The 25,117-nt window shown below is 36.6% G+C and overlaps 1 protein-coding gene across 2 annotated transcripts in view; it reads left to right on the forward strand.

Moving 5' to 3' along the window:
• The window catches only part of bicc1b (BicC family RNA binding protein 1b), a 111,350-nt gene that overhangs the window by 75,310 nt on the left and 10,923 nt on the right, over positions 1-25,117 (forward strand). The window contains exons 6-17 of one of the 2 annotated variants that reach the window (XM_048169866.1): positions 2,122-2,175; positions 6,821-7,009; positions 10,330-10,581; positions 13,791-13,922; positions 18,034-18,259; positions 18,727-18,885; positions 19,427-19,608; positions 19,741-19,879; positions 21,379-21,532; positions 21,642-21,798; positions 22,725-22,764; positions 24,780-24,934. In XM_048169866.1, coding sequence (XP_048025823.1) covers positions 2,122-2,175; positions 6,821-7,009; positions 10,330-10,581; positions 13,791-13,922; positions 18,034-18,259; positions 18,727-18,885; positions 19,427-19,608; positions 19,741-19,879; positions 21,379-21,532; positions 21,642-21,798; positions 22,725-22,764; positions 24,780-24,934 — 1,839 coding nt within the window. Of the gene's footprint in view, positions 1-2,121; positions 2,176-6,820; positions 7,010-10,329; positions 10,582-13,790; positions 13,923-18,033; positions 18,260-18,726; positions 18,886-19,426; positions 19,609-19,737; positions 19,880-21,378; positions 21,533-21,641; positions 21,799-22,724; positions 22,765-24,779; positions 24,935-25,117 lie in introns of both variants that reach the window. The other variant, XM_048169865.1, reaches the window with a different exon arrangement.

Raw genomic sequence — 25,117 nt, forward strand, 5'->3', positions numbered from 1 at the left:
AGACTTCATCATGCTTTGCGTGAGGAACGGAGTTAATTTTAAGCAAAATATTTAGTGAAAACATTTATTGCTTAAATCTTATACAGGCTTTATATATATATACAGTGCACAGCATAAATGAGTACATCCCCTCTGAAACTTAACAAATTCAGTAAATATTCTTTACTTAGAAGACATGTTAGGGTTCTTTAGAGATATAATGTTCCAGCAAGTCTGTTTGATTACCAATTACCAAAGAAGAATGTCAAAATTATTTAGGAAAATAAGATTTTCTCATCAAAGTGATAAAATGTTGTGTTGTGAAGAGTACACCCTCCTGAAATCCTCTAAATAAAACAAAATATTTTTTTTTCTGGTGTAATTTTTGATCAACAGGTAAGTCTGTTGAACCAAAACATTTAAAAAGAAGTAATTTCTTGACAATTAAAAGTGTTATATAGCCCACTGAATCATTCTCAGACTTAGGGTTAGGGTTCAGAGAGAACTATCTGGGGAATTATTTCTAAAGAGGACAGTGGTACAAGAGGATTACCAAATCATTGTTTTTAGTGTGAAAATGTAGCAAAAGTACACAGAAATTTAAAAAACGGACTTGAAAATATATCAGGCCTATAATGCGCCCATCACTATATTGTTTCTTTTTTTTTTTGGCGAACAAAAATAATTCTCGTCGCATTATAATATTAAGGTAGAACCACTGAACTCGCATGAACTGTTTGAAATATGTTATTAGTACCTTTTATGGATCTTGAGAGAGGAAGTAGCATTGCTGTGAATGCAGGCCTCACTGAGCCATCAGATTTAATCAAAATATCTTAATTTGTGTTCCGAAGATGAACGAAGGTCTTACGGGTGTAGAACAACATGACAGTGAGTAATTAATGACATTATTTTCATTTTTGGGTGAACTAACCCTTTAAGCTTTCATTTAGTGATTTTTTTTTTTGCTAGACAAAGAGCAGGAGAAATACCAAGCGCGTGTCTCAGAGCCAACAAAAGCTATGAAAAGAGTGACTGTTTATCTCACAGAGTAAGAAGTGACATGCATGGTCGTTGTCCTCACTGGAACTACTTACTGTAGCCAAAGCACAATAAAGTCAATTAGCCTTTTCCAAGGCCCATATTTACAAAATATAGACTTCTGGGAATCCATACTCTGGCCTCATGAGTCAATCATTTCAGATCTAACAGCATCCAAAATGTGATGGTATTGCTGCTATAAAGCTCTTATATAGGGATGTATGAGTGCTGAAGGTGTGAGGGAGTTGTGCTTTATCAATGCTGCCATGAATTCACACACTACAGAATATGTCCTCATTCCCTGCATTGTTGAGCATTTTTTCAACATGACAATGACTATATACATTCTCTCAATGTGAAAAATCTTCTGTGGACATGTATTTCACCCGATCTTAACACTTTTAAATGCCTATGGTGGATTAAGGAGCTCATCATCCAGGAGTAAAACAGGACAGATGTGACAGTTTGTCATGATGAACTTGTACACTCTGTGCTAAGAAGGGTCAGAGCAGTATACTTAAAATTAAGGATGACATACTAAGTACTAGAACATTATACATTTGTTGAATTTAATCTGGGATGTACTAATTTCTGCAATCCTTCATTTAAACAAAATTGGCTCATTTACTTATTTTACAGATATTAATGACATATATTCTTGTTTTTTTATTACGTGTATGTTTAATACATTTCAATTTTGCCATCTTTCCATGAATTGTATTAGAGATTATTAAGAAAATACATCTTTTGTATTTGTTCAGAGGAGATGTACTCATTTATGCTGTGCACTGCACTGTCAGAAAAAAAGGTACGGTGCTGTCACTGGGGCTGTACCCTAAGGTACAAAGGTAAAAAGGTATTAATATGTACCTTTAAGGTACTAATATGCACCATTTAGGAGTAAGTAAGGTACAAAGATGTACCTTTTCACTTTTGTACCTTAGGGTACTGCCCCAGTGAGAGCGCCGTACCTTTTTATCTGACAGTGTGTATAAATGTATTTTTATTTATTTTTAATCCATACCAGATGCATGATGTACTTGAATCCAGTTCCTTGTACTCCATGAACATACTTGTGACTTTCTCGTTTCTTTTCTGCAGGTGTCCATAGCCGGCCAGCCAGGAGGAGTGGAGGCCGCCAGAGCCCGAATTCGGGTAAATAAACTTTCATAATACGATTACAAACGTCTGTGTTTTTCTGAGATAAGCAGGAAGTAGAGGTGGGAGGCTGTTATTTATCTTGAGGAAGTTGACAGGTATGGGGGGGTGTTAACATAAATGATTTTTTTGGATGAGATAAACACATTCCTCAGCATCCCAACGGTAATCCCAGCAACACAACAAGCAGCATTCATCTTTTTTCAGGAATGTATGTTTCTAGGCGAGAATCTGGTGTTTGAATCAGAACTGCTACCCTCTGTTGGTGTTTTATAATCATTACAGCCACTTCTTAAAGCCATGGACACCTTCTTTTCACCCAGCTGTATAGACAAAAGCCTTTTAGTGGGATAAAACATAAGGAATAAGAAAGTTGTCATTTCAAATTGAAGCTTTTGACACTCAAGGTCTTGACCTGGAATTGTGATTTACGTATAAGACCAGCATTAATAACGTCTTGATGCGAAACACATGGTGCCAATTGAAGCTGGCTTGGAACTGCAGTTTTAGTGATATCTTGACTGTTTGGCCGGGTGTCGCCTGTGCGCTCCTTCTCTGTCCAGACTCTCTCCTCGGATTTCACCAGCGCACACGTGCTTCCTCCTCAGAGAGAACCAAGAAAAACAAACCAAAGCATTCGGGCACACCAGGCTTCCTTAGTATTTGCACAAAGCCCAAGCCCCAATTAACTCGAGGACGTTCTACACCAGAATCTATCATAAGCCTTCACTATTGTTTCTAAAAGCAATTTGTATGAAATAAGCACCTTTAAAAAACCCAAGCCGCTCAAAGTTCTGTGGGTAAAATGTACGTTTGAGGGAAGGATGTTAGTGGGGCAGCCTCACTTTTCCCTTCCTCGTTCGCGTGACCAGAACTGCTGGGAATTCTTCTCTTGACCACCTAATCGTCTCCGTTTTTCCTCTTTGTCTTTCAAAGATCTTCACCCACAGTCGTTTTTGTGCTTTACTGTGCCGTTACACCCATGTGAATGGTATAGGGCGAGCATAATTCTCACACTTAACCTCAATTTTGAGGTTAACTGAGATTACTGTGGCAGTTTTTGCAGAATTTTGTCCAATTTTCAGAATTAGATCGTTCCACTTCTTTACAAAATCTTAAAGTTTTATAAAAGTCAATGACAAATAACAGTGTCATCCACTGAAAACCCTTGTAAAAATATTTTAAAACATTCTTGCCCAGTTTCACAGAAAAGGCTTAAGCCTAGTCCCAAACTAAAATGTATGTTTGTGCTTATCTTGTGTTTGTCTTAACTGAAAGCAGCTTGCAGTGACATATCTTAACACGTCAGTGCTATTGTTTTGTCTCAAGATAATCATCAGTAATATTTTTAAGGCACATTTATAAAAGCTACTTAAATGACCTAATTAACTAACACCTACTCGTGGTTTAATCTCAGCCCTGTCTGTGAAACCAGGCCATTGTCCTTATGAATATTGTATATTGTAACAATTGTATTTATGGTGCTTTTGAAAAAAGTTTTGTACCATTTTCAATAAAAGTTTAAATGAAAATGTCTCAAAAAATGTCATGAGGTGCAACCATCAATTTAAAAGTAATAAATGATATTATATATATTTTTTTTTTTTCAAGTGAAGACATTTTGTTTGTTTGTTTGTTTGTTTGTTTTTTTAAATCAAATGTCATACTTTTTTATTCATAAAATACTTATACTTTTGGAGAGTTGTACCACATGACATTTTACAACAAAAACTAACCTTCTGCACATTGGTGGACCAAAGTTATCAAATATTAATAAGCAGTGAAGGAGTTTAGGAGTTGTTTTCTACAAAAAATAACAAAATATTATTCCAAACTACTATTATTCCAAGTTTCGAAGCTTTACGAATCTTTTGTTTCGAATCAGTGGTTCAGAGCATTTATCAAAATTCCAAAGTCACCTGATTTCAGTAAACGAGGCTTCGTTACGCCATAAGTGTTTCGAAACGTTTTGAAATTTCAATGGTTCACGTCTTCGAAGCTTCAAAGCTTCATGAAGCAGTGTTTTGAAATCGTCCATCACTAGATATTGTTCAATAAAGTCGTTATTTTGTTTTTTTGGTGCACAAAAGTATTCTCGTCGCTTTATAACATTAAGGTTGAATCACTGTAGTCACATAAACTGTTTTAAATATGTCTTTAGTAGCTTTCTGGGCATTGAAAGTGTTAATTATCTTGCTGGCAATGGAGGCCTCTCTGAGCCATCGAATTTTATCAAAAATATCTTAATTTGTGATCCGAAGAAGAACGAAGGTCTTACAGGTGTGGAACGACATGAGGGTGAGCAATTAATGACAGAATTTTCATTTTTGGGTGAACTAACCCTTTAAGAATTTCAATGTTTTAAGGAGATGTTTTCTTCATTATGATATTTGTATCACCCTGACATTTTTACTTTATGGCCTCCAATAAATATCAAAATGAATTTTAATTTAGAAATTAAAAACATGTTCATCATAGAAGAGTTGTATTCAAAAAAATTTAACATCATGTCATTGACCCACAAGCAAAATGTTTGTATTGCATACTTGTGTGCGAGACCCTGCGTGTTGACCATGTCCCAACTCTTGATGCTTGAGAGATTAAACAGTTTAAACATTAGCCCTGCTTTCTCAGAGGAGCCAAGTTCATTCCAGTGGAATGATCCACGGAGCATCTTCCTGGCTCTTTGGATGCGTGTTGTCTGTGAAAACACTGGGAAAGCAAATACAGAAGTTACTGATTCTACAGAAGGTCAAAGGAAAGCTCAGATCACTTGTTTGTAAAAGATCAGAAAACAGCACTCCTCGCCAAATTCTTTATTAACAATAATCAAAACAAAAGCACAGGAGTTTTTTGTTTGGAAAGCTCTGCTCATAGCTGATGCATAAGCCTTTGGTTAAAAATAACCATGGTTATGGTTTTAATAGCTCAAGAATGAGGAGAACCATTAACAAAGATGAATGATTGGAATTCCAGAGCTCGCTCCATGACGGATTCCCTGCTCCCAGCAAAAGTTGAACCCAATAAACATCTCCTCGTCTAAAGGGAGAGTGACTGTCCTGACCACATCTAAAGAGAACGTCCAGAGAATGTCTTTCTTTTTGGCCCCCGGTACAGAACATGAGGGTGAGCGAAGCCCCCACAACATATGGGACTGATCAGAGCCGCATTTTTACGGCTTGGCCATTCGTTCTGTTTACCGATTCAGTTTGGTGAGGCACTGTTTGCTGGGCCCTTGATGACCCTAAATCATAGTGGAATGATGGGAAATTTTTGCTTATGCCCTTGTATTCTGGAAGTCTTCATACAGCTTGAATGTCGGCCAAATGCCCTAGTAGTAGTTACTGAAATTCTGACCAACATTCATTTAGAGCAAACCATGTTGTTTGCTTCTAAAGCCAAGCACACACTATCCTGTCACCCCAAATTTCTTATTTATTATTGTCGAAATCGTTATGTGCACAACTAATTGCAGACTATGCATCAGTTACAGTCGCTCTCTTCCTGAGCTTAACTACAGTCCCAAAATTGCGTTCTCACACAAACTCTAAAAAATAGCTAAGCAGCAGTTGAAGATTCTTGAAGCCTTTGACTTTTTAAGCACTTCCTAGATCCCACTTCCTACAGCTTTTTTGCTCTCTCATCTCACAATTTCATTGACCGTTGTTCAATGCAGCTCTCATGCTATTTGGGCAGTGTGGAAACCTGAAGTCTGGTCAGCAGATTTCGAATCAGTTTGAAATTTCTGGTAGCATCTGCAAGTTGTGGCATGTCTTGCAAGTGTTGCACACTAACATGACACTTAAAAAGTGTGAGTTTTAACTGTAGAAATGGCCTGTTTCAGTCATAGCACAATGATTAGCTATTCTTTCTGAAAAAGAAGTATCATACTTCTACTTATTATGGAAATAATATACTTTAAAAAAAATGTACTTAAGTGTAAACTGAAAATAATGTTTTCGGACACTTTGTTGCATGTTATTTACAATTAAATTGTACTTCTTCAAATCAATAATAATCAAAAGATTATTAAAACAGTGATTTAAAATGTGCTTTAAAATAAAACTTTAATGTAATAATTTGGCATATTACAAAATGCACTATTTAAAAGTGTTAAGAAAGTAGAAACATCTCTTCAAATACACTTAAGTGACCTTTTATTTAATTAATCTTATATTATCTGCAAGTACAGTTAGTTACAATTCATTTAAGGTGTAATTATACAGTTAAGTAATGAGTAATATTAATTAACAACATGTACTTACTATAGGGTTAGGATTAGGGTTTTTTGGGATTAGTTGCTTGGAATTAAGCATAATTATGCAAAAAGTGTTACTTTACAGTATGTATATAATTTTATATTATATATACACTGTTATTTGAGAATATAGCTCTTGAGCACATGCATGGGTTTGAATCTGTTCTTTCCTGATTATTTTATCTCTGTGTATTAAAATATTTCAAATGTTCCCCCAAAAAAGAAATGGCCTTTTGAACCAGTTTAGGTCTGCTGATTAATTACCCATAATTCTTACCTGTCTCCAGCTGAAATCACAAAATTGATTTCTGTCTACTGATTGTAATTCAGTATTGATAATTCGATATATAACATTAACTGATGGTTTTATTCGTATTCCTTCAGGAGTTACTCCCGCTGGTGTTGATGTTCGAGCTGCCAGTCATAGTACAGCTGAACCCTGACCCCAGCTCTCCTGCCATCCAGCACATCTCCCAGACATACAACATCTCCGTGGCCTTCAAACAGAGGTCCAGACTCTATGGAGCGACAGGAGTAGTGCGGGGCTCACAGAATAATGCTGCAGCCGTGAAGGTAAGGTGCTCATACACTGACGTGTACCATACTTGGGGGCGACATCTCCATTTGCATGTTTTTTTTTTTTTTTTTTTTTTTTCATAAAAATGCATCTCTTTCTAAATGTCCCAGGTGAATATTTCATGACTTACAGTAAAGCCCATTCATACCAAGGATGATAACTGAAGATAAAGTGGTGACATTTTATAAGTTTTCATTAGTTAACTACTTTAGTTAACTAAGAATTAACAATACTTCTACAGCATTTATTAATCTTAGTTAAAGTTAATTTCAGCTTTTACTAACACATTATTAAAATCAAATGTTGTATTTGTTAAGTAAACAATAAGGTACGAGAGGCTGTGCTGTATCATGAATAAGTCACGGCTGAAGGGAGCCTGCAACCCTTTCAGCAGTGACTTATTCACGATACAGCTCTAGCCTCAAGTATCTTACTGCTTTTGTAAAACGGTTACTACACAACACAAATATTAAAGCCAAAAATATGTATCATGCAACTGTCATTAATTAAACTTTCACTAAAAGCCTTCCATCCACCGGAAAAAATAGTCCCTGACCGTGAATAGCAACAGAAATTACATTACTATGCCATTAGATGGCAGCAAAGACTGTCTTTATGATTGTGTCAGTCAGTAGCGAAGACTTTTACATTGAAAAGACTGAATTGTTGTGAACATGGACCAAGGCGCAACTGACAAATGCTTTGACTAGCGCTGTCAGTCATGGGAAAACCCCTTAACTGTTAAAAGGACAAGATACAGCAGACATTTAAACAGATTTTTAATTATGAACATAGAACTGACCTGAAGGAAAATGCTAAATCTGAATGCAGGTAATAAACTTGCTCACTTGATCTCTTTCTCACAATATTCTTCTTCATAATACAGTAAGCGTCAATGAACACTATCAACTGAGAACAAACAGTTTACGTTGCTAAGAGTGGTTGCTAAGGGTGTTTTGATACACAGAACCGTTGGGTGAAGCGGTTATAGTCGTGTTGTATCGTGAATAAAACACAGCTATTGACCAATCAGAAGGACAGGAACTAACCGTTTTATAACATTAGTTAACTAACATGAACAAACAATGAACAGCTGGATTTTTATTTACTGACATTAACAAAGATTAATAAACACTGTAACAAATGTATTCCTCATTGTTAGTTCATGTTACAATATCATTGTAATCACTTTCAGAATGATTTTTTTGAGCTGATGAATGATAAAAATCCATCCTGCTTTAAAGCGCTTGAGCATTTAAAGTGGCAGACTACATAACTGCAATGCACACTCACTCTCTTAGAATAAACGGAATGATATCGTATGCTGGTGTGGATGCTATTTTTTTTATTATTATTATAGTTATCTTTATAGATTTTTTGCTTTTTCATTTAGGTTTTCATAGAATTAAGCCAAGTCATTTAAATATGAATTTTCATTTAAACTCTTAAATGTAATTTGTGTTTTTGTATTTTCAAATGAAGTACTTAATGGGTTAGTTCAGTCATTTTGGTTTTTTTATCATTTATTCAAGTTTTTTTATTATTATTTATTTATTTAATATTTTCTACAGAGTCATTTGGGAGGGTTGTGAATACGTTATATTGCGCTTTTAAGTCAGGATAATGTGCTGTGACATCTGAAATATATTAAAGTGCTGTTTGATTATTAGTTTATTAGAAGTTAATAACAAAAATAACGTAATGTTTATAATTAATACATTTATAATGAATACATACCTTTGTCTCAGATGGTTCTACAAAAATGACTGAAACTTGAAACAAACAAGACTGCTATAGAGTAAGAGTACTGAGCACAGTGTGACATTGTTGAGATCTCTTAAATGGGATACATGTGGGATTACTCCTTTTTTTCACAGGAGAAAAATTGAAGAAACAGATTGAAAACTTGAGATATTAGATATCCCTTCTGTGTTATTCATTTCCTATTGAGTAAAATGGTCGCAAAGCATTTTTATCTCTTAAAAAGAAGCATCCACATTAGCTCCACACTGGATCACAGTAAATACCTACACAGTACCTACACAACCTCTCTGTGTCTGTGGTGTTTTCTGGTGTCGATGAGCTCTTCATTTTGTGCGAATGGCTGCTGGCAATGCTTTAGACCAAGGGTCTAGTGTTGGTAGATTCTTGTTATTCTTCCCAAAGAGAATCTTCTTCATCTCTGGTCTTTAGGAAGGGTCTGGGGCTGGAGTTGTCCTGTGGGCTATTGGCTATGCCTGGTATGTGTTGAGAACTGGGGTGAGGAGGCCGTGCCAAAACCGCCTACGAATACAGCCAAAAAGGAACCCCAAAAGAGCCCCTTTTCCTTTCCTCTCTTCCCCTAGTTTTATGTCGCGCTGAAAGAAACTCCCCAGTCTAGGCCATTCTCAGGGTCGTATATGCCAGATGGAAAAGCAAGAACATAAAGAGGTTCTTGTTTACTAAAACATGCTCCATTAGTGTCAAAAAGTACCATTCGTGTTAGCGGTTCATAACCAGGGTGGTTAAATTTGACACGAAAAAGTGGTCAGTGAGGTATTTGCAGTTTCGTTCAGGGTCAGAAATCAACTTTTAAATTAAATGGCAGTATTTTCCCCAGAATTGATTTAATGGGGCATTTTTGACCTTTGGAAGTACAATTTTTAATATTACCTTATTAAATGAATCTTTACTGGCTTCTATGTCATACTTAAATTTAACCAGTTACTTCAATCAGTCAGAATATAACAGACTGTTACCAATAAAATCTGATCAACCATCAACAAAAAGCCACCTTTACACTGCAAAGGTGGCACAGAAGCTGCATCTGGCATGGCATTATGCATTAGAAAATCATAACTTAAAGGGTTAGTTCACCCAAAAATGAAAATTCTGTCCCCCCCCTTCTATTGGGGATAAAAAAAAAAATAAAAAAAAAACCTTGGACTTCATTAAAAATATCTTAATTTGTGTTCCAAAGATGAACAAAGGTCTTATGGGTTTGGAGCGACATGAGGGTGAGTAATTAATGACAGAATTTCATTTTTGGGTGAACTAACCCTTTAATATGGGTTATCTTAGTAAATTATGTACAGAAAATCAGCTAAGAACGTATTGCATAAAAGAAATCATTGATTCAGTGTGAGTACATGTAACCCAATTTCACTTTAATCACTTAAACTGTTGAATAAATTGCTTTAATCGACAGTTGTAAAAATTTAGTTATTTGTGCAGAGACTTTTTGTCCTCTTCTCTTGAATTTGGGAACATTTTTATTTGTTTTGGTGGCATGTTTGCCCCAACTCCCCATTAATTTCCACAACTGGTCTTGTTGCAGAGGGGCACAGCGGTGTTACTAGAGCACCTTGCGGGCAACCTGGCCAGCGCCATCACGGTCAGCACGCAGCTTGACATCGCACCCCAGCACCACCTCTTCATGATGGGCCGCAACGGCAGCAACATCAAGCACATCATGCAGCGCACAGGAGCCCAGGTCCACTTCCCAGACCCCAACTGCCCGCAGAAGAAATCCACTGTCTACGTGCAGGGAACCATTGACTCTGTGTGTCTGGCCCGTCAGTACCTGATGGTGAGAGATTGTTTTGTTCTTTATTTCAGTGTTTCTGTCTTTCTTGTTCCACAGCGTTTGTGTTACAGACACGATTGAAACCTCAAATCGTGCAGCTTGTTGAGGAAAAGTGTGCTATTTTCTCTAAGCAATCAGACCTGTCTGGCAATAAATTCGACACTTGAGTGCAGTGAATCTTTTTCAGTGAAAGAGACAATGACATGTAACTCATTTTGTTTGTCCCTATCAATTTATTTTTTTTAAAAAACATGAAAAACAGGAAATTATACCCCCTGCAGACCCTCATGTCTTTGTGTCAAGTTCAGTAAATCTCTTAAAATATCAGATAATTTGACCTTTTTATGACAGCAAAATTTCAGCGTCCAAAACTGAAGTGGCTGAAATCATTGACTGAAACATTGATTAATAAGGGCTTCTCCAATGGCGCATTTTGACTGTGTCAGTGTCTGTTTTATGTTGACAATATTGTCGTTTTTAAACAATCTTCCAGTCAATCTTTTAGTCTGTGCTGTAGGCCAATTCAGTTGATGCGTGAACATAACTTCACTTAACATTATTTGTAGCATGCCTCCCATTCAATAAATAGCAATAATCTTTGTGATTTGTACATTTTGATATGAAACAAAGTCTCAGCTTTCAGTCATTATTTATAACGAAACTCATACAATTGAATATTGTTTTGACGCTCTGTAATGTAGCTTGACAGATTGCTGCAGCGCCTCAGTTCAAGCGGCCACGTGAACCGATCTGTCTTCCTCTTTATTACTAGTTAGCACCAAATAAACATGAATGAACATCAGAAGGTATGTTGAAAGATACAGTACAACTTTCCAAAATGTATCATGTTTCATGTATTTGCGCAGTCAGTTTTCAACCGCGGAAAGACATCAATAAAACAGCTTGTAAACAATGTATGAACATTACATTTACATTTTTACTTAACCTGTTGTCTTCATTCAAGTAGTTTTTATTACAAGCACTGTTAAAATATTTTATAGTTCAACAACAAATTAATATTTGATTAAAAGTTGATAGAAAAACTGCCTTATGTGCAATTTAAATATTTATATACAACTTTGTTTTTATTTTGAGTGTTGATTATTTAAGCTAATTGATTATTAACTGAACTTTAGTTTCAGTTTTCGGCTAAATCAAAACTTTGGTTTCTGTAAAAAAAAAAAAAAAAAAAAAAAAAATTTGTGTGTCATTTGAAGAAATGTATTAAAGGTGCCCTAGAATCAAAAATTGAATTTACCTTCGGCATAGTTGAATAACAAGAGATCAGTACATGGAAAAGACATACACTGTGTTTCAAACCCCATTGCTTCCTCCTTCTTATGTAAATCTCATTTGTTTAAAAGACCTCCGAAAAACAGGCGAATCTCAACATAACACCGACTGTTACGTAACAGTCGGGATCATTACGTACACCCCCAATATTTGCATATGCCAGCTCATGTTTAAGGCATTACACAAGGGCAGCCAGTATTAATGTCTGGATCTGTGCACAGCTGAATCATCAGACTAGGTAAGCAAGCAAGAACAATAGCGAAAAATGGCAGATGGAGCAATAATAACTGACATGATCCATGATTACATGATATTTTTAGTGATATTTGTGAATTGTCTTTCTAAATGTTTCGTTAGCATGTTGCTAATGTACTGTTAAATGTGGTTAAAGTTACCATCGTTTCTTACTGTATTCACAGAGACAAGAGCCGTCGCTATTTTCATTTTTAAATACTTGCAGTCTGTATAATGCACAAACACAAATTCATTCTTTATAAATCTCTCCAACAGTGTAGCATTAGCCCGTTAGCCACGGAGCACTATCAAACTCATTCAGAATCAAATGTAAACATCCAAATAAATACTAAACTCACATGATCTGACGCATGCATGCAGTATGCATGACGAACATCTTGTAAAGATCCATTTGAGGGTTAGGGGGGATAGAGAGCGCGTGATTTAAAGGGGCCGCAGCCTGAACTCGGTGCATAGTTAATGATGCCCCAAAATAGGCAGTTAAAAAAATTATGGGGTATTTTGAGCTGAAACTTCACAGACACATTCAGGGGACACCTTAGACTTATATTACATCTTGTAAAAACTGGTTCTAGGGCACCTTTAAATATACTTTTTACCTTGAAAAATATTACTTTAAAAATATAATATATAATACGAAAATATATTATTACTTTTTAATTGATGGTTACATTTTTTTTTTTTTTTAAATGCAAAAGATTCATTTTCTCTGTCTTGTACATTTTTTATCATTGACACAAAAATATCTAAATATCATTAAAAGATACTATATTTAATTTAGAAGAAAAATTGCAAGAGTTATTAGGAAATGTCTTGGTCCGGTAAACGGCCACCTGGCAACCATCAAGTAGCACCCTAGCAACAACCCAAAACACTCTAGCACTTTTTGCGAATGTTGTTGAGCCAAATTTTGCACAAGCGAGCATGTTTTCTCTCATTTACATCAGAGAAATAGTGACTCTGGTTTGCCTCATTATGTGGTGGTCTTTTTCAAATTAATGGTCTCCAACCAACACAGAAGAATATAAAAGTGACAAAGGCAGAGGCACCAGAAGAAGCATAAAAACACAATCCTTTCAAGGAACACACAAGTGGAGAGCATTCCTCTCGCTCTGAAAGCGAAATAATTAGCCCTTCACTACTCTGCGGTCCTCTCTGGAGACAGATATCGCCCCGTCTGTCCCCGCAAGCCAGCCCAGTCCTGATTTAAACACGCAGCTGGAGGCAGAGGGAAGAGACAGTTTTCAAGAATAATTTATTCATGCTTTTTGGCTCAATTTAGATCCATTAAGGACATTTTTAGCATTCACAAATAAGACTGTGATAGCAAGGCTTTCCACCACACAATCTAGCCTCTAGAACTTTTCCTGCATATGTAGCAGTTTCTTCACTGCCTGCTGAGTTAGCTGTGTCAGGAGAGGAAAAAGAAGGTCAAGGACCAGTAAATGAAAGCCTTACGCCTAGAGTACCTGCTGCTGTTTTTCTTTTCAACATGAGAAGTAGGTGATGGATCACTCCTGAATAACTGTAGTTTTGCTGCTTTAGGACTGAGGCCAACTGAGTCCTTGAAACACTTAAAGTTCGACTCAATGAATGATTTACAACAGTTTAGAAAAACTTTGTTCATTTCTCTTTCTTGCTTTTTTTCCTTGTGCTTTCCGCAGGGCTGCCTGCCACTGGTGCTGATGTTCGATATCAAAGAGGATATTGAGGTGGAACCACAGTGCATTACTTCCCTAATGGAACAGCTTGATGTGTTCATTAGCGTCAAACCAAAACCCAAGCAACCTAGCAAGGTTTGCACACTCACCAAAACCTACACATGCAACATTACATATGGTGGCGGACACCATATGTCTACGTCCCACTCTGAGCTTTTCTCACAACTAACGGTTTGTTTTTGAGCCATTTTTGCAATTACTTTGAATCAACCTGTTTCAAGGTGATTTTTAGTGGATGAATGAAGTCAGTTCTCCTCAGTTTCAAACAGTTGTCCTAGCAGAGGAACCACAGGTGTAGTTCATCACATTAAGGGCCTGCTTTACTAAACAGGGCAAATTAGTGTGAGAGGGTAATTCCAAAAAAGCACAGTGGGAGTGGAAAGTTCTGCTCATGATCTACTGACGACGCACTAATTAAAGAATACAGAAGCAGCCGGATAATTTCCGTAATGACCAACGTAATCTACCAGCAGCGCAAATAAGGAAATACCAGTAAATTGACTTGCCGCCAGGGTTAATAAAGGCCTTATGAAGCGAAGCAATGCGTTTGTGTAAAAAAAAAAAAAAATCCATATTTAACAAGTTATGAAGTAAAATATCTAGCTTCCGCCTGACCACCTTCCGTATTCAATGTACGAAGAAAGTGTAAAACTCTTGCAGTTCAAAAAGCTTACGCTACATCCTACACCTTCCCTATTCAACTTACAGAAAAACTTAACTGATGCAACACCAGTTTACACTTTCTTTGTAACTTGAATACGGATGGCAGTCTGGCGGAAGACCAGTGGCATTCCTTGTTAAATATGGATATTTTTTTTACATAAACACATCGCTTCACTTCAGAAAGCCTTTATTGAAAGGAAACACACTAGGAAACATTATAAAACAATGCAGTTCATGACTCCTTTAAAAATTGCTGCATTTTTATATGTATTATATACACTACCATTCAAAAATATAAAGAAATTAATCAAAAGTGACAGTTTAAATTGATCAAAGGCATTTATAATGTTACAAACGAATGTTATTTTAAACGTTCTATTAATTAGAAAAATCCAGAAAAAAGAAACATGTTTTTCACAAAATTATTAAGCTACACAGCTGTTTTCAACATTGACAGGAAGTAATTTTTCTTAAGCAACAAATCAGCATATTACTGAAAACTGGAGTGATTATGTTGAAAATTCAGCTTTGCCATCACATAAATGGCATTTTAAAAGGTATTAAAATAGAAAACACCTCATTTAAATTGTAATAATGTTTCATAATATTGCTGTTTTTACTGTATTTGTGAGCAAATAAATGCAGCCTTGGTGAATTTTGATTTTTAGCAAGCAAGCAAGCAAATTTTATTTATATAGCACTTTTCTAAACAAATTAATGCAATTCAAAGTGCTTGACAAGGAATACAAGGAAAAGGACAAGGATACAGCAATTAATAAAATTAAAAAACAATTAAAAAAGTAAAATAGACCCATTAAGATACATAAAAAATTAATAAAATTCAAAATATGAAAAATAAAATACAACATTTTAAAAACAAAGCAAAACACAAAATATAAAAAGGTTTTACAGGAAGGCCAAACTAAAAAGATACGTTTTTAATTTAGATTTAAAGCTATTTTTTTTAGTGCCACCATGTAAGACACTTTGAATCAGATCAAACATTAAGGCCTAGTTCTCTCAGAGGCTCAAAATTAAGGTGCCTAGCCTTGTAAAAGTAATGTATGGAACATATAGGATTTGTGGGTGGCTTACTACCAGGATGTGGAAACTGGGAATGCTTCACGTCCTTGGTCATGGTCAATGGTGAAATCCTATCCTGTGTTTTAGGCTGAATAGCAGCACGGTAAATTATCAGTCTTAGCATAAACCTCTGTTTTTCCATTTCACTGATTTGTGTTGATACCTCCAGCTTCTCTTCTTTCACTCTGCTAATAGGTCACTACAGTAGTAGCCTTGACTAGTATATACAGCACATAATAGGAAGGAAGTATATACTATACCAACCGGGGGGGGGAATGCGGACATGCAGAATTTCAGTACATACCAAGAAACCTTAGATTCATTTCAGTTCAAAGAGTTCACCACTAATTGGCAGTTCTTCATGATGTAAATGGATCATTAAAAATAAAAATAACATTGATCTTTTGAAATAAAACAGTTTGACATATAGTGAAAACATACTGTACATTTCAGAAATCAAAACTTCCTCCCCAGCAAAAAAAAAAAAAAGAAACTGTTCTGAATTCTGAACAAAAGAACAACTTAATGACTAGAGTAACATGTAGGAAAGTACATCAAACCTTGTGCTGTTTCTTGCTGTGTGCAGCACCTGCCACTCTACAGATCCTCTGGTCAAAGGCAAAAAAAAAAAAAAGATTTAAAAAAACATGATTTAACTCCTTTAAAAAGAAACATCAAGAACTCTATACTCATAATGATGACATTCTGCACTACAAAGACAAAAATCAGTGACTACACCAACACTAGAACTGAGAAAAAAACGCTTTGAAATTTTGGACTGATTTGACATCAATCATAAAATCTGATCATAGTCCAAGGCCCTGTTTACACCTCGTATTAAGATGCGTTTTGTTCGATCGGATCACAAGTGGACGACACTAAATACAGGTTTAAACGGAGTGTAAAACGTTTTGAGCTTGTCCACTTTCGACCACTTCCAGAGGTAGTTGAAAACGCATTCGACCAGATTGCTTTCATAGTGGAAACGCTCATGTGGTCGAATGTGTTCGAACAGCCACTAAAGTCTGCCTACTCTCAACCTAACGTGTAACCATTATGGGAAGCGCGCTAGCCAGACAGGACTTTAAACTTTGTCAGCTGAAGACCCAAGTTTTGTTTGAAGACAAAAAAACTTACCAAGCACAATGTCTCTCAGCATTCTCACCATTTCACAGCATTCAGCATGGCATTGCAGAGCAGAGCAGAAATATGTCAGTGCAGAAATGGAAGCTTCTGCTCCCTGTATGTTTTTTCGTCATCTCCGGGCGTGTTCATATGTAAATTGCGCAAGCTTATTTTGTCCATTAGATCGAAACATCTGAAAAATCCCATACATTTACTTGCCCATAGACCCTCCCCTTGAAGAAATCAGGGCAGAAGTGGTTGAAAGTGGACAAAAGAGACAGATCAAAGTACCAAGTGGAAACGGGTGTCTCTCTCGCCCACTTGTGATCCGATCGACCAGAACTCATCTTAACACCAGGTGGAAACAGAGCCTAAGAGATCGGATTCCAGACATAACTAAATTTTGACAAAATGTGTAGTTAAGGACTATTCACACACAACACATTTGCAGGGTAGTGAAATGAAAAAAAGCAAAATCTAGAGATGAGCTTTTTAAAATTCTTTTAACTTGATCACCACATTTTTAGAATGATGTGTAAGCGCAACAGTCATACACGTCCGACAAGTGCATGTTTATATAGAAAGCAATAAGTGCAATGAAATGCAAAAACGTGGGGTGTCCAAACCTCCTCCTTGAGTGTCAGTGTCCTTCAGAGCAGTGGTTCCAAACCTGCTCCTGGAGTACCCCCAACACTGCACATTTTGGATGTGTCACACCCATCTGAGGTCTTTGAGTTTTTACTAATGACCTGATGAGTTGAATACGGTGTTTTTGATTAGAGAGATATATAAACTGTGCAGTACTGGGGGTACTCTAGGGCCAGGGTTGGGAACCATTTCTTCAGAGTTTAGATCCAACTTGCCTCTATACACCTGCCTGGAAGTTTCTAGTATACCTAGTAAGACCTTGATTAGCTGGTTCAGGTGTGTTTAATTGGGGTTGGAGCTAATCTCTGTAGGACAGTGGCCCTCCAGGAGCAGGATAGGACACCCCTGGCCAAAGCGAACTTTCAGGAAAAGTTCACTCTGGCTGGTAAACACTTTCGAACTACCATTGGTCTGTGGAGACTATGTAAAAGATAGGTGTGCGCTGAGACTCCACCTTCTTTGATGCGGAACCGTCGAGGTCTTGAGTATATTTGAGCCTTTACTGTCTTCATGAGAACTTACTAACTTGTTCTGCTGGATTCTGCTGTTGTTGTTGTTGTTGTTGTTTTTTTAAAAGACGCCAAACAAACACTGTAATAATCAAATATAGCGCCCACTAGTGGAAGGGAGCTGATTCTAACTCTAAATCTCTTCTGTGGGCTATCAGTCAGTGATAGTGAAGAGTGTGGAGAGGAACGCTCTGAACATGTATGAGGCCAGACGCTATCTGCTGGGTTTGGAGAGCAGCGGCGTATCAGTCCCCACCAACACCAGCTGCATCACCAGCAGTAATGGCGGCAGTCCTCCGTCCATCCCTCCCCCACCTCCAGCTCTCAGCTGCCCCGTGGGGCTTGACATCTTGGCCTCTGCCGGCCTCGGCCTCACCAGCCTGGGTAAGACAACCGTGAATTTTTGTCATGGTGACTACAAAAGTATATTTTAGTCTACTAATCAGCTTGACTTCAATTTTCATTAATCTAAAACTGGAAACTGGAGTATATGTTACAGTATTCAAAAGTCTGAAATGCAGGGCTGTGGAAACAATACAAAAAGTGAGGGGGGTATTCTAAGCAACCATTGGGCTTAGCCTTCTGCATGATCATGTTTTCCAATGCAAGGGCTGGAAATCCTGTCGCTCAAGAAGCCATTTCACCTGGATATACATCACAATAGGGAAGAAAAGTCTGTCGCAACTTATGTTTCATGCCGACTTTAAAATTTGTTGTTGAAATAAACACTGTATTAGCTAATGAGCTGCAGGAGGTGTACTGCTTGCATAGCAAGTGCCTTCATTTATGTCCAGTTCAGTATATGTCTTATGTTGACAGTGTGTGTATGGTTTATTGTCTCTGACCTGCAGGTCTTCTGGGACCTACAACAGCCTCCATGACAGGACACTCCACCAACTCCCTTCTCAATGCTCTCAACAGCTCCATCAGCCCATTACATACACCCACCTCTGGAACGCCCAGCCCCACTCTCTGGTCCAACTCACTGGCCAGTCCAGCCAGCACACCAGGTAAAGAGATGACTTACAGACTTCCTCCGCAAACAACCACACTCAATATGCATTCATGTTCACACGTCACTTCTCTTGAAATAAATCAAACTTTGCGTTCACATTGGTACCTAAATTTGAAAATGGATTCAGATCTCTTTTTGGTGCACTTTACATTCACATTGTTTTTTAGAACTCAGTCCATTATTTATTTTTATTTTATTTTATTTTTAATATTGGAATTTTATTGTACACTAGTAGCCTAATATTTATCTTTTTGGTCCACTTGTGATAGGGTTTCACTCTGCTTTACAATCACCTTGTTGTTTTTTAGAACCAAGTCCATTTGTTTATTATTTTATTTTATATTTATTTTTTTATATTAAATGTAGGAATTTTATTGTACAATAGTAATATTTCTCTAGGGTCTCATTCCACTTCACATTCACATTGTTGTTGTTGAAGTCCATTTGTATATTTTATTTTGTTATATTTTATTTTATTTGTTATGTTGGACTTCTACTATACAGTACTTAAAAAGCTGGCTAATTATTTTTCTTAGGATTCTCGTCGCCCTTGATGATTCACCCAGCCACCCAGGCCACTCTAACTAGCATCTTGCTGTCAGGAGTACCAGGCTACACCCAGAACACTCCATCCCCTCCTCCTGGTCTTGCCCCAATTGACGCACAAATCAACGGAGTGTCAGACTGCAGTAAAGCTGTGTCCCCTCTCAGTAGCAAAGTGAGCACACCTTCTTTCACTGTCTTGAGATTATATATAGTTGTGCTAAAAAGCTGTCTTGAATATCTCTCATAGTTTGTCATCTTGGACTTCCTCTTGACCAGAATATTGTGTGCATGTGTTGTGTAGCAGCCCAGCACCATGTACAGCAGAATGTCTGCAGCGTCTCTCACAGACAAAGTTCTGACCGCAGCTCATGGTGACTCAGTGCAGGAAGCCAGCCCTCACTGTCCTTCTGAACCGCTGTCCAGCAAGTCCAGCCAAGACCAAGGTCTGCATTACCCACAGCTCCTCATTACAAGATGCGGTTCTCTCCACTGCAAAAATCATTAGACTTGTAAAAAATATCCATAAATGATTTATATAATTTAATATTTAATATTATATTATTAATAATTTATGAATTATAATTAAAAATTAATCATGTATTAAAAATTAACAATTTTTATATTATTATTTGTTTCATATGATCTATTTTAAGCTTAATGTAAGATAAGTTTAAGATAACAGTTTTATCTTAAACTTTGAAATATTATTATTATCAACTGAGTAATTATTATCAACACAGTAATTGTTTTTTAAAAGAAATTAGTTCTTTTATTCAGCATTTACGCATTAAATTGATCAGTAGTGAAAGTGAAAACATTTATTTTGATACTAAAGATTTCTGTTTCAAATAAATGATGTTCTTTTGAACTTTCTATTCCTCAAAGAATCCTGAATGTTTCACTGTTTTCAAAATTGATAATAATAAAAAAATATTACCTGAGCATCAAATCAGATTATTAGAATGATTTATGAAGTATCACGTGACATTAAAAACTGGAGTAAAGCCTGCTGAAAATTCAGCTTTGCCATCACATGAATAAATTACACTTTGAAATATGTTAAAATAGAAAACAGTTCTTTTAAATTGTAATAATATTTCACAATATTACATTTTTTTACTGTATTTTTATCAAATAAATGCATAAATGCAGCCGTGGTGAACATAAGAGTATTCTTTCAAAAACATAAAAAATCTTACTGAACCCAAATGGTGTAGTGTGTGTGTGTGTGTGTGTGTGTGTGTATATATATATATATATATATACACACACACTTAATGTCAATTAAGTGTGATGGCATATTCTACAAGAGTGATTCCTGACATTTGTCAGAATTGAGTAATTGTATCTGGTAAATGCCAGCAGGCTTTATTTGTGTTGCAATGTATGCCATGTGAATCAATACTTCATGCATGCCACTTTCCAAGGCTACATTAATTGAAAGATATATTATACTCACCTTTATTCGAGCCTAATGCAACCAGTGACATTCACTGCTGAATTATGTCAACCATTTTATTAACACTTGAAACAACTCCTTGACCTTCTCTTGATTGAAAGCAAGAATTTGTTGACTTTGGTCAGTCTAATTATAGATAAATATAAACTCAGTTCCAAATGGTAATACCCTTCCTTCCTGCTCTATGAAAGGGGCATTTATGGAAATACAAGGCCAAGGTTTTTCGTGCTCCGGCATTGTTAAAGCTATTTGAGTTGGCCCTACATCCTTTAGCCTGTGTGTTTTTGCTTTCAGATGAGGCGAAGTCAATTCAATCTCGTTATTCCTTAGAAGCAGTGATGGAAAATGGCATGTTAGATTCTGCGATGCTGAGTGCTGCAGGAATACAATCTCAAACTACTCAGCTAAAACGTTCAATATGGGGGCTTGAGGAAAGAAAAACACCATTTCGTCTATGTGTGTGTGTGTTTGTGTGTGTTTCAGGTTCGGATACGTTCGTAGAGGTGGGCATGCCCCGAAGCCCTTCTCACTCGGGAAACAGCAATGAACTGAAGCAGATGTTGGCATCCTGTAAGACATCGTCAGGAAAGAGGCAAGCCCTGGAGCTCCTACAGGGCACCAAGAACTCCCTCCTACAGTACGAACACACATCTGAACAAACACAATCACTCAACAGTCAATCACTAGTCGAGGTTAGAGGTAGCTGATAATGCAACATGTTTACACTTATTCTTTTACCTATCCAGTTCAGAGTGTCTGCTGTCAGACTCTGACTCCAGCGCCTCAGAGAGTCCGGTGGCTGATAAACGCGCTCCGGGTAGCGAGAGAGCAGCCGAACGGGCCGCTCAGCAGAACTCGGACAGAATCCGCCTTCCTCCCCAGTCCTCCTTCTCCAGTATGCAGGTGATGCACTCTTAATGTCACTAAGAATCTCATTAGAAGAGTCAAAGTGCTTCCCTTTAGTTTAAAAAATAATTATCGTAGTAATCAAGCAGCCATGAATATCACATATCGCATTTCAGACTAACACCCCTCAAGGAAATAATAGTTACACTACACTACACTACAAAGTCTCTTATGCACACTGGCTGTATTTATTGGATCAAAAATACAGTAAAAACAGTAATATTGTGAAATAATATTACAATTTAAAAGAACTGTTTTCTATTTGAATATATTTTAAAATGTAATTTATTCCTGTGATGCAAAGCTGAATTTTCAGCATCATTACTGCAGTCTTCAGTGTCACATGATCCTTGAGAAATCATTCTCTTCGAAATTCTGACTTTATAACACGCAATTGCGAGTTTAAATCTAGCAATTCTGAGAAATAAAGTCAGAATTGTGAGATGCAAACTCGCAATTGTGAGAAAAAATTCAGAATTGTGAGATAAAAAGTCACAATTACCTTTTTTATTTATTTAGTTTATTTATTTAGCTTCCATAGAAATCAGTTCTTTTAAATTGTAATAATATTTCTCAATATTGATGTTTCAACTGTATTTTTTATCCAATAAATGCAGCCTTGGTGAGGATAAGAGACATTAAAAAATTGTAATTATTCCAAACTTTTGACCAGTAGTATACGTGCGCTTGTATCGTGATCTCATGCCCTGCCTCTCAAGACAATGCAGTGTTTCTGAAACGACAAAGTCAATACTATTTTGTTCGCCACAGCCTGCTAAATGGTTTTGACAGAATGAGGCAATGTTTACCATTTGCCTTTCTCATTCTATAAACCAAGCTGACAGGAGAAATGGGGGACATAACTCTTAAATCCCTTCCAACAGCCTAAACATTCTTTGCTTTCTCTCTGTTCACCTCTACAGGCGTTCGACTACGAGCAAAAGAAGTTATTGGCGACCAAAGGTATGTGACTGACCAATCAAAATGCAGTTAAAGCTATATACCGAACCTTTAAGGATATCTCCCACCCGTCTATATTGTTAAAAACAATTCTGCTGGTAGGCGGTTTGGGGAATTGGAAACCGGTTATGTTTAGTCTAGTGTGCCAGCAATGAACAAAGCAAGACTACAGTGTCTTCATATGCTGAATGTCTGGCAATGAGTAGGGTGTCATTAAAGTCCTGTTTCACATTTACGGTAAATATACTCTGCCTCATAAAGCTTCTCCACACCTCACGTCCTGTGTCCAGCGTTCATACTGTAAACTCTAGGCCTGAAAATGAGGAATGTACCCAGTGTTAACGCTCTTATTTCCCTCATACTGTAAACAGTTCTTTGTTAATGATTTATGTTGGAACTGTTTTGAAATGTGGCAGTTTTATTGTAAAACTCTGGGTTTTGTCCGATTTAACACAATGTTAGGGAATTTGGCATTACATTCTTGATCAACTAATTATAATTTCTCACAAAAAACGTCAATAACATTTGTGGGTAATGTTTCACCATGAAATTATATATATATGCAGGGTGCGATTTGTGGGAAAAACAGAGGGGGGGATGTTTTGAAAAGTTTTTTTTTTTTGTTTTTTTTTTGTTAAAAACCACAGTGGAGCTATATACTATTTTTGGCAGCTGTTACAGAAACACTTTTACAAAAAAAATAGATTTGAAGTATTAGATGACTATAATGAACACTAATACTTCTTAACTTCTGATAGAAATGCAAAATCAATCGGTAGTTATTAATAGAATAACTACATTCAATCACGTTTGGTCCCATTTATATTTTGATCACAGTGCATACACATACAAACTTTTAGTCCAAAAGTGCGTACATTTGTAGAAATACACGTTTACCTCAGATTTTGTTAGATGAAATGTAAGCCGGACCGTCATAATTACAGAGGTCAGAAAATGTAGTTTGCTAGGGGGGTACGGGGGCATGGTCCCCCGAGAAAATTCCTTGGTGTACGTATGTGCATTTTTAAGACATTTTAAGGCCAACAAATTGGATAACAATAGCTTTAAAACCATGTCAACAAATATATGCATGCACAGTTTTGAGGCAGCTTTAATCGCATGGGCGGCAGAGTGACTGTTTATCTCACAGAGTAAGATGCAGCCTGCAGAAATGACATGCATGGTTGTTGTTCTCACTGGAAAGCACAATAAAGTCAGTTAGTTATTTCCAAAGCCCATATTTACAAAACATAGATTCTGGGAATCAATACTCTGGTCTCATGAGACCAAATCAATAATTTTGGATATAACGGCATCCAAAATGTTATGGTGGTGCTAGAGGAGGAGTTCAGTGAGAAGTGCCTGGTTCCCACAGTAAAGTTCAGTGGTAGTAAAGCTCTTATATAGGGATGTATGAGTGCTGAAGGTGTGAGAGAGTTGTGCTTTATCAATGCTGTCATGAATTCCCACACCACTGTGTAATTTAATACACAAACTTGAAACAGAACCTCATTCCCTGCATTGTTGGGCATTTTTTCAACATGACAATGAGGATATGTATTCTCCCAAGGTGAAAAACCTTCTGTGGACATGTATTGCACTCAATCTTAACACTCTTTTAAGCACCTATGGGGGATTCTTTAATTAAATCTAGGGTGTACTCATTTCTGCAATCCTTAATTTAAACAAAATTGGCTAATTTACTTATTTTATGGCTATTACTGACATATATTTCTCAGTTTTTATTATGTATATGTTTAATACATTATAATTATATATTTATTCTATTGCATATATTATAAAATATAATTTAATTGTTAACTATTTAACTAAAAATGGACTATAAAATAAAAATATGTTGTAAATTATAATGTCTTTTTTGTTTTATATTTTTTTCTATTTAGGGCTGAAATATAACATAATTCTTCATGATAATCACATGTGTGATGCATAGGCAGTGACCTCCACTTGACATCTATCAAGTTGTTTAAATGCATCTTCTGTGTTTCTCTTTTCAGCCATGTTAAAGAAGCCAGTGGTGACGGAGGTCCGTACCCCCACTAACACATGGAGCGGTCTGGGCTTCTCAAAGTCTATGCCTGCAGAAACTATTAAGGAGTTGCGCAGGGCGAACCATGTGTCTTATAAACCTACCATGTCAACTACATATGAGGTAAACTCACCCATTCCAGCAGATAGGATTAGCATATGTCTCCTGTGAATTGCTCTATGCTGATTGTTGTTCATCCGGTGCATTCTCACTGATGTCAGTTAGCTCTGGCAATACTTGTTACTATTATTTTCTAATGATGCATCACTGCAGGATTTTAGTGGAATAAACATGATCGATGATATG

Source organism: Megalobrama amblycephala, linkage group LG20 (genome assembly GCF_018812025.1).
Source record: "Megalobrama amblycephala isolate DHTTF-2021 linkage group LG20, ASM1881202v1, whole genome shotgun sequence".
Taxonomy (NCBI): domain Eukaryota; kingdom Metazoa; phylum Chordata; class Actinopteri; order Cypriniformes; family Xenocyprididae; genus Megalobrama; species Megalobrama amblycephala.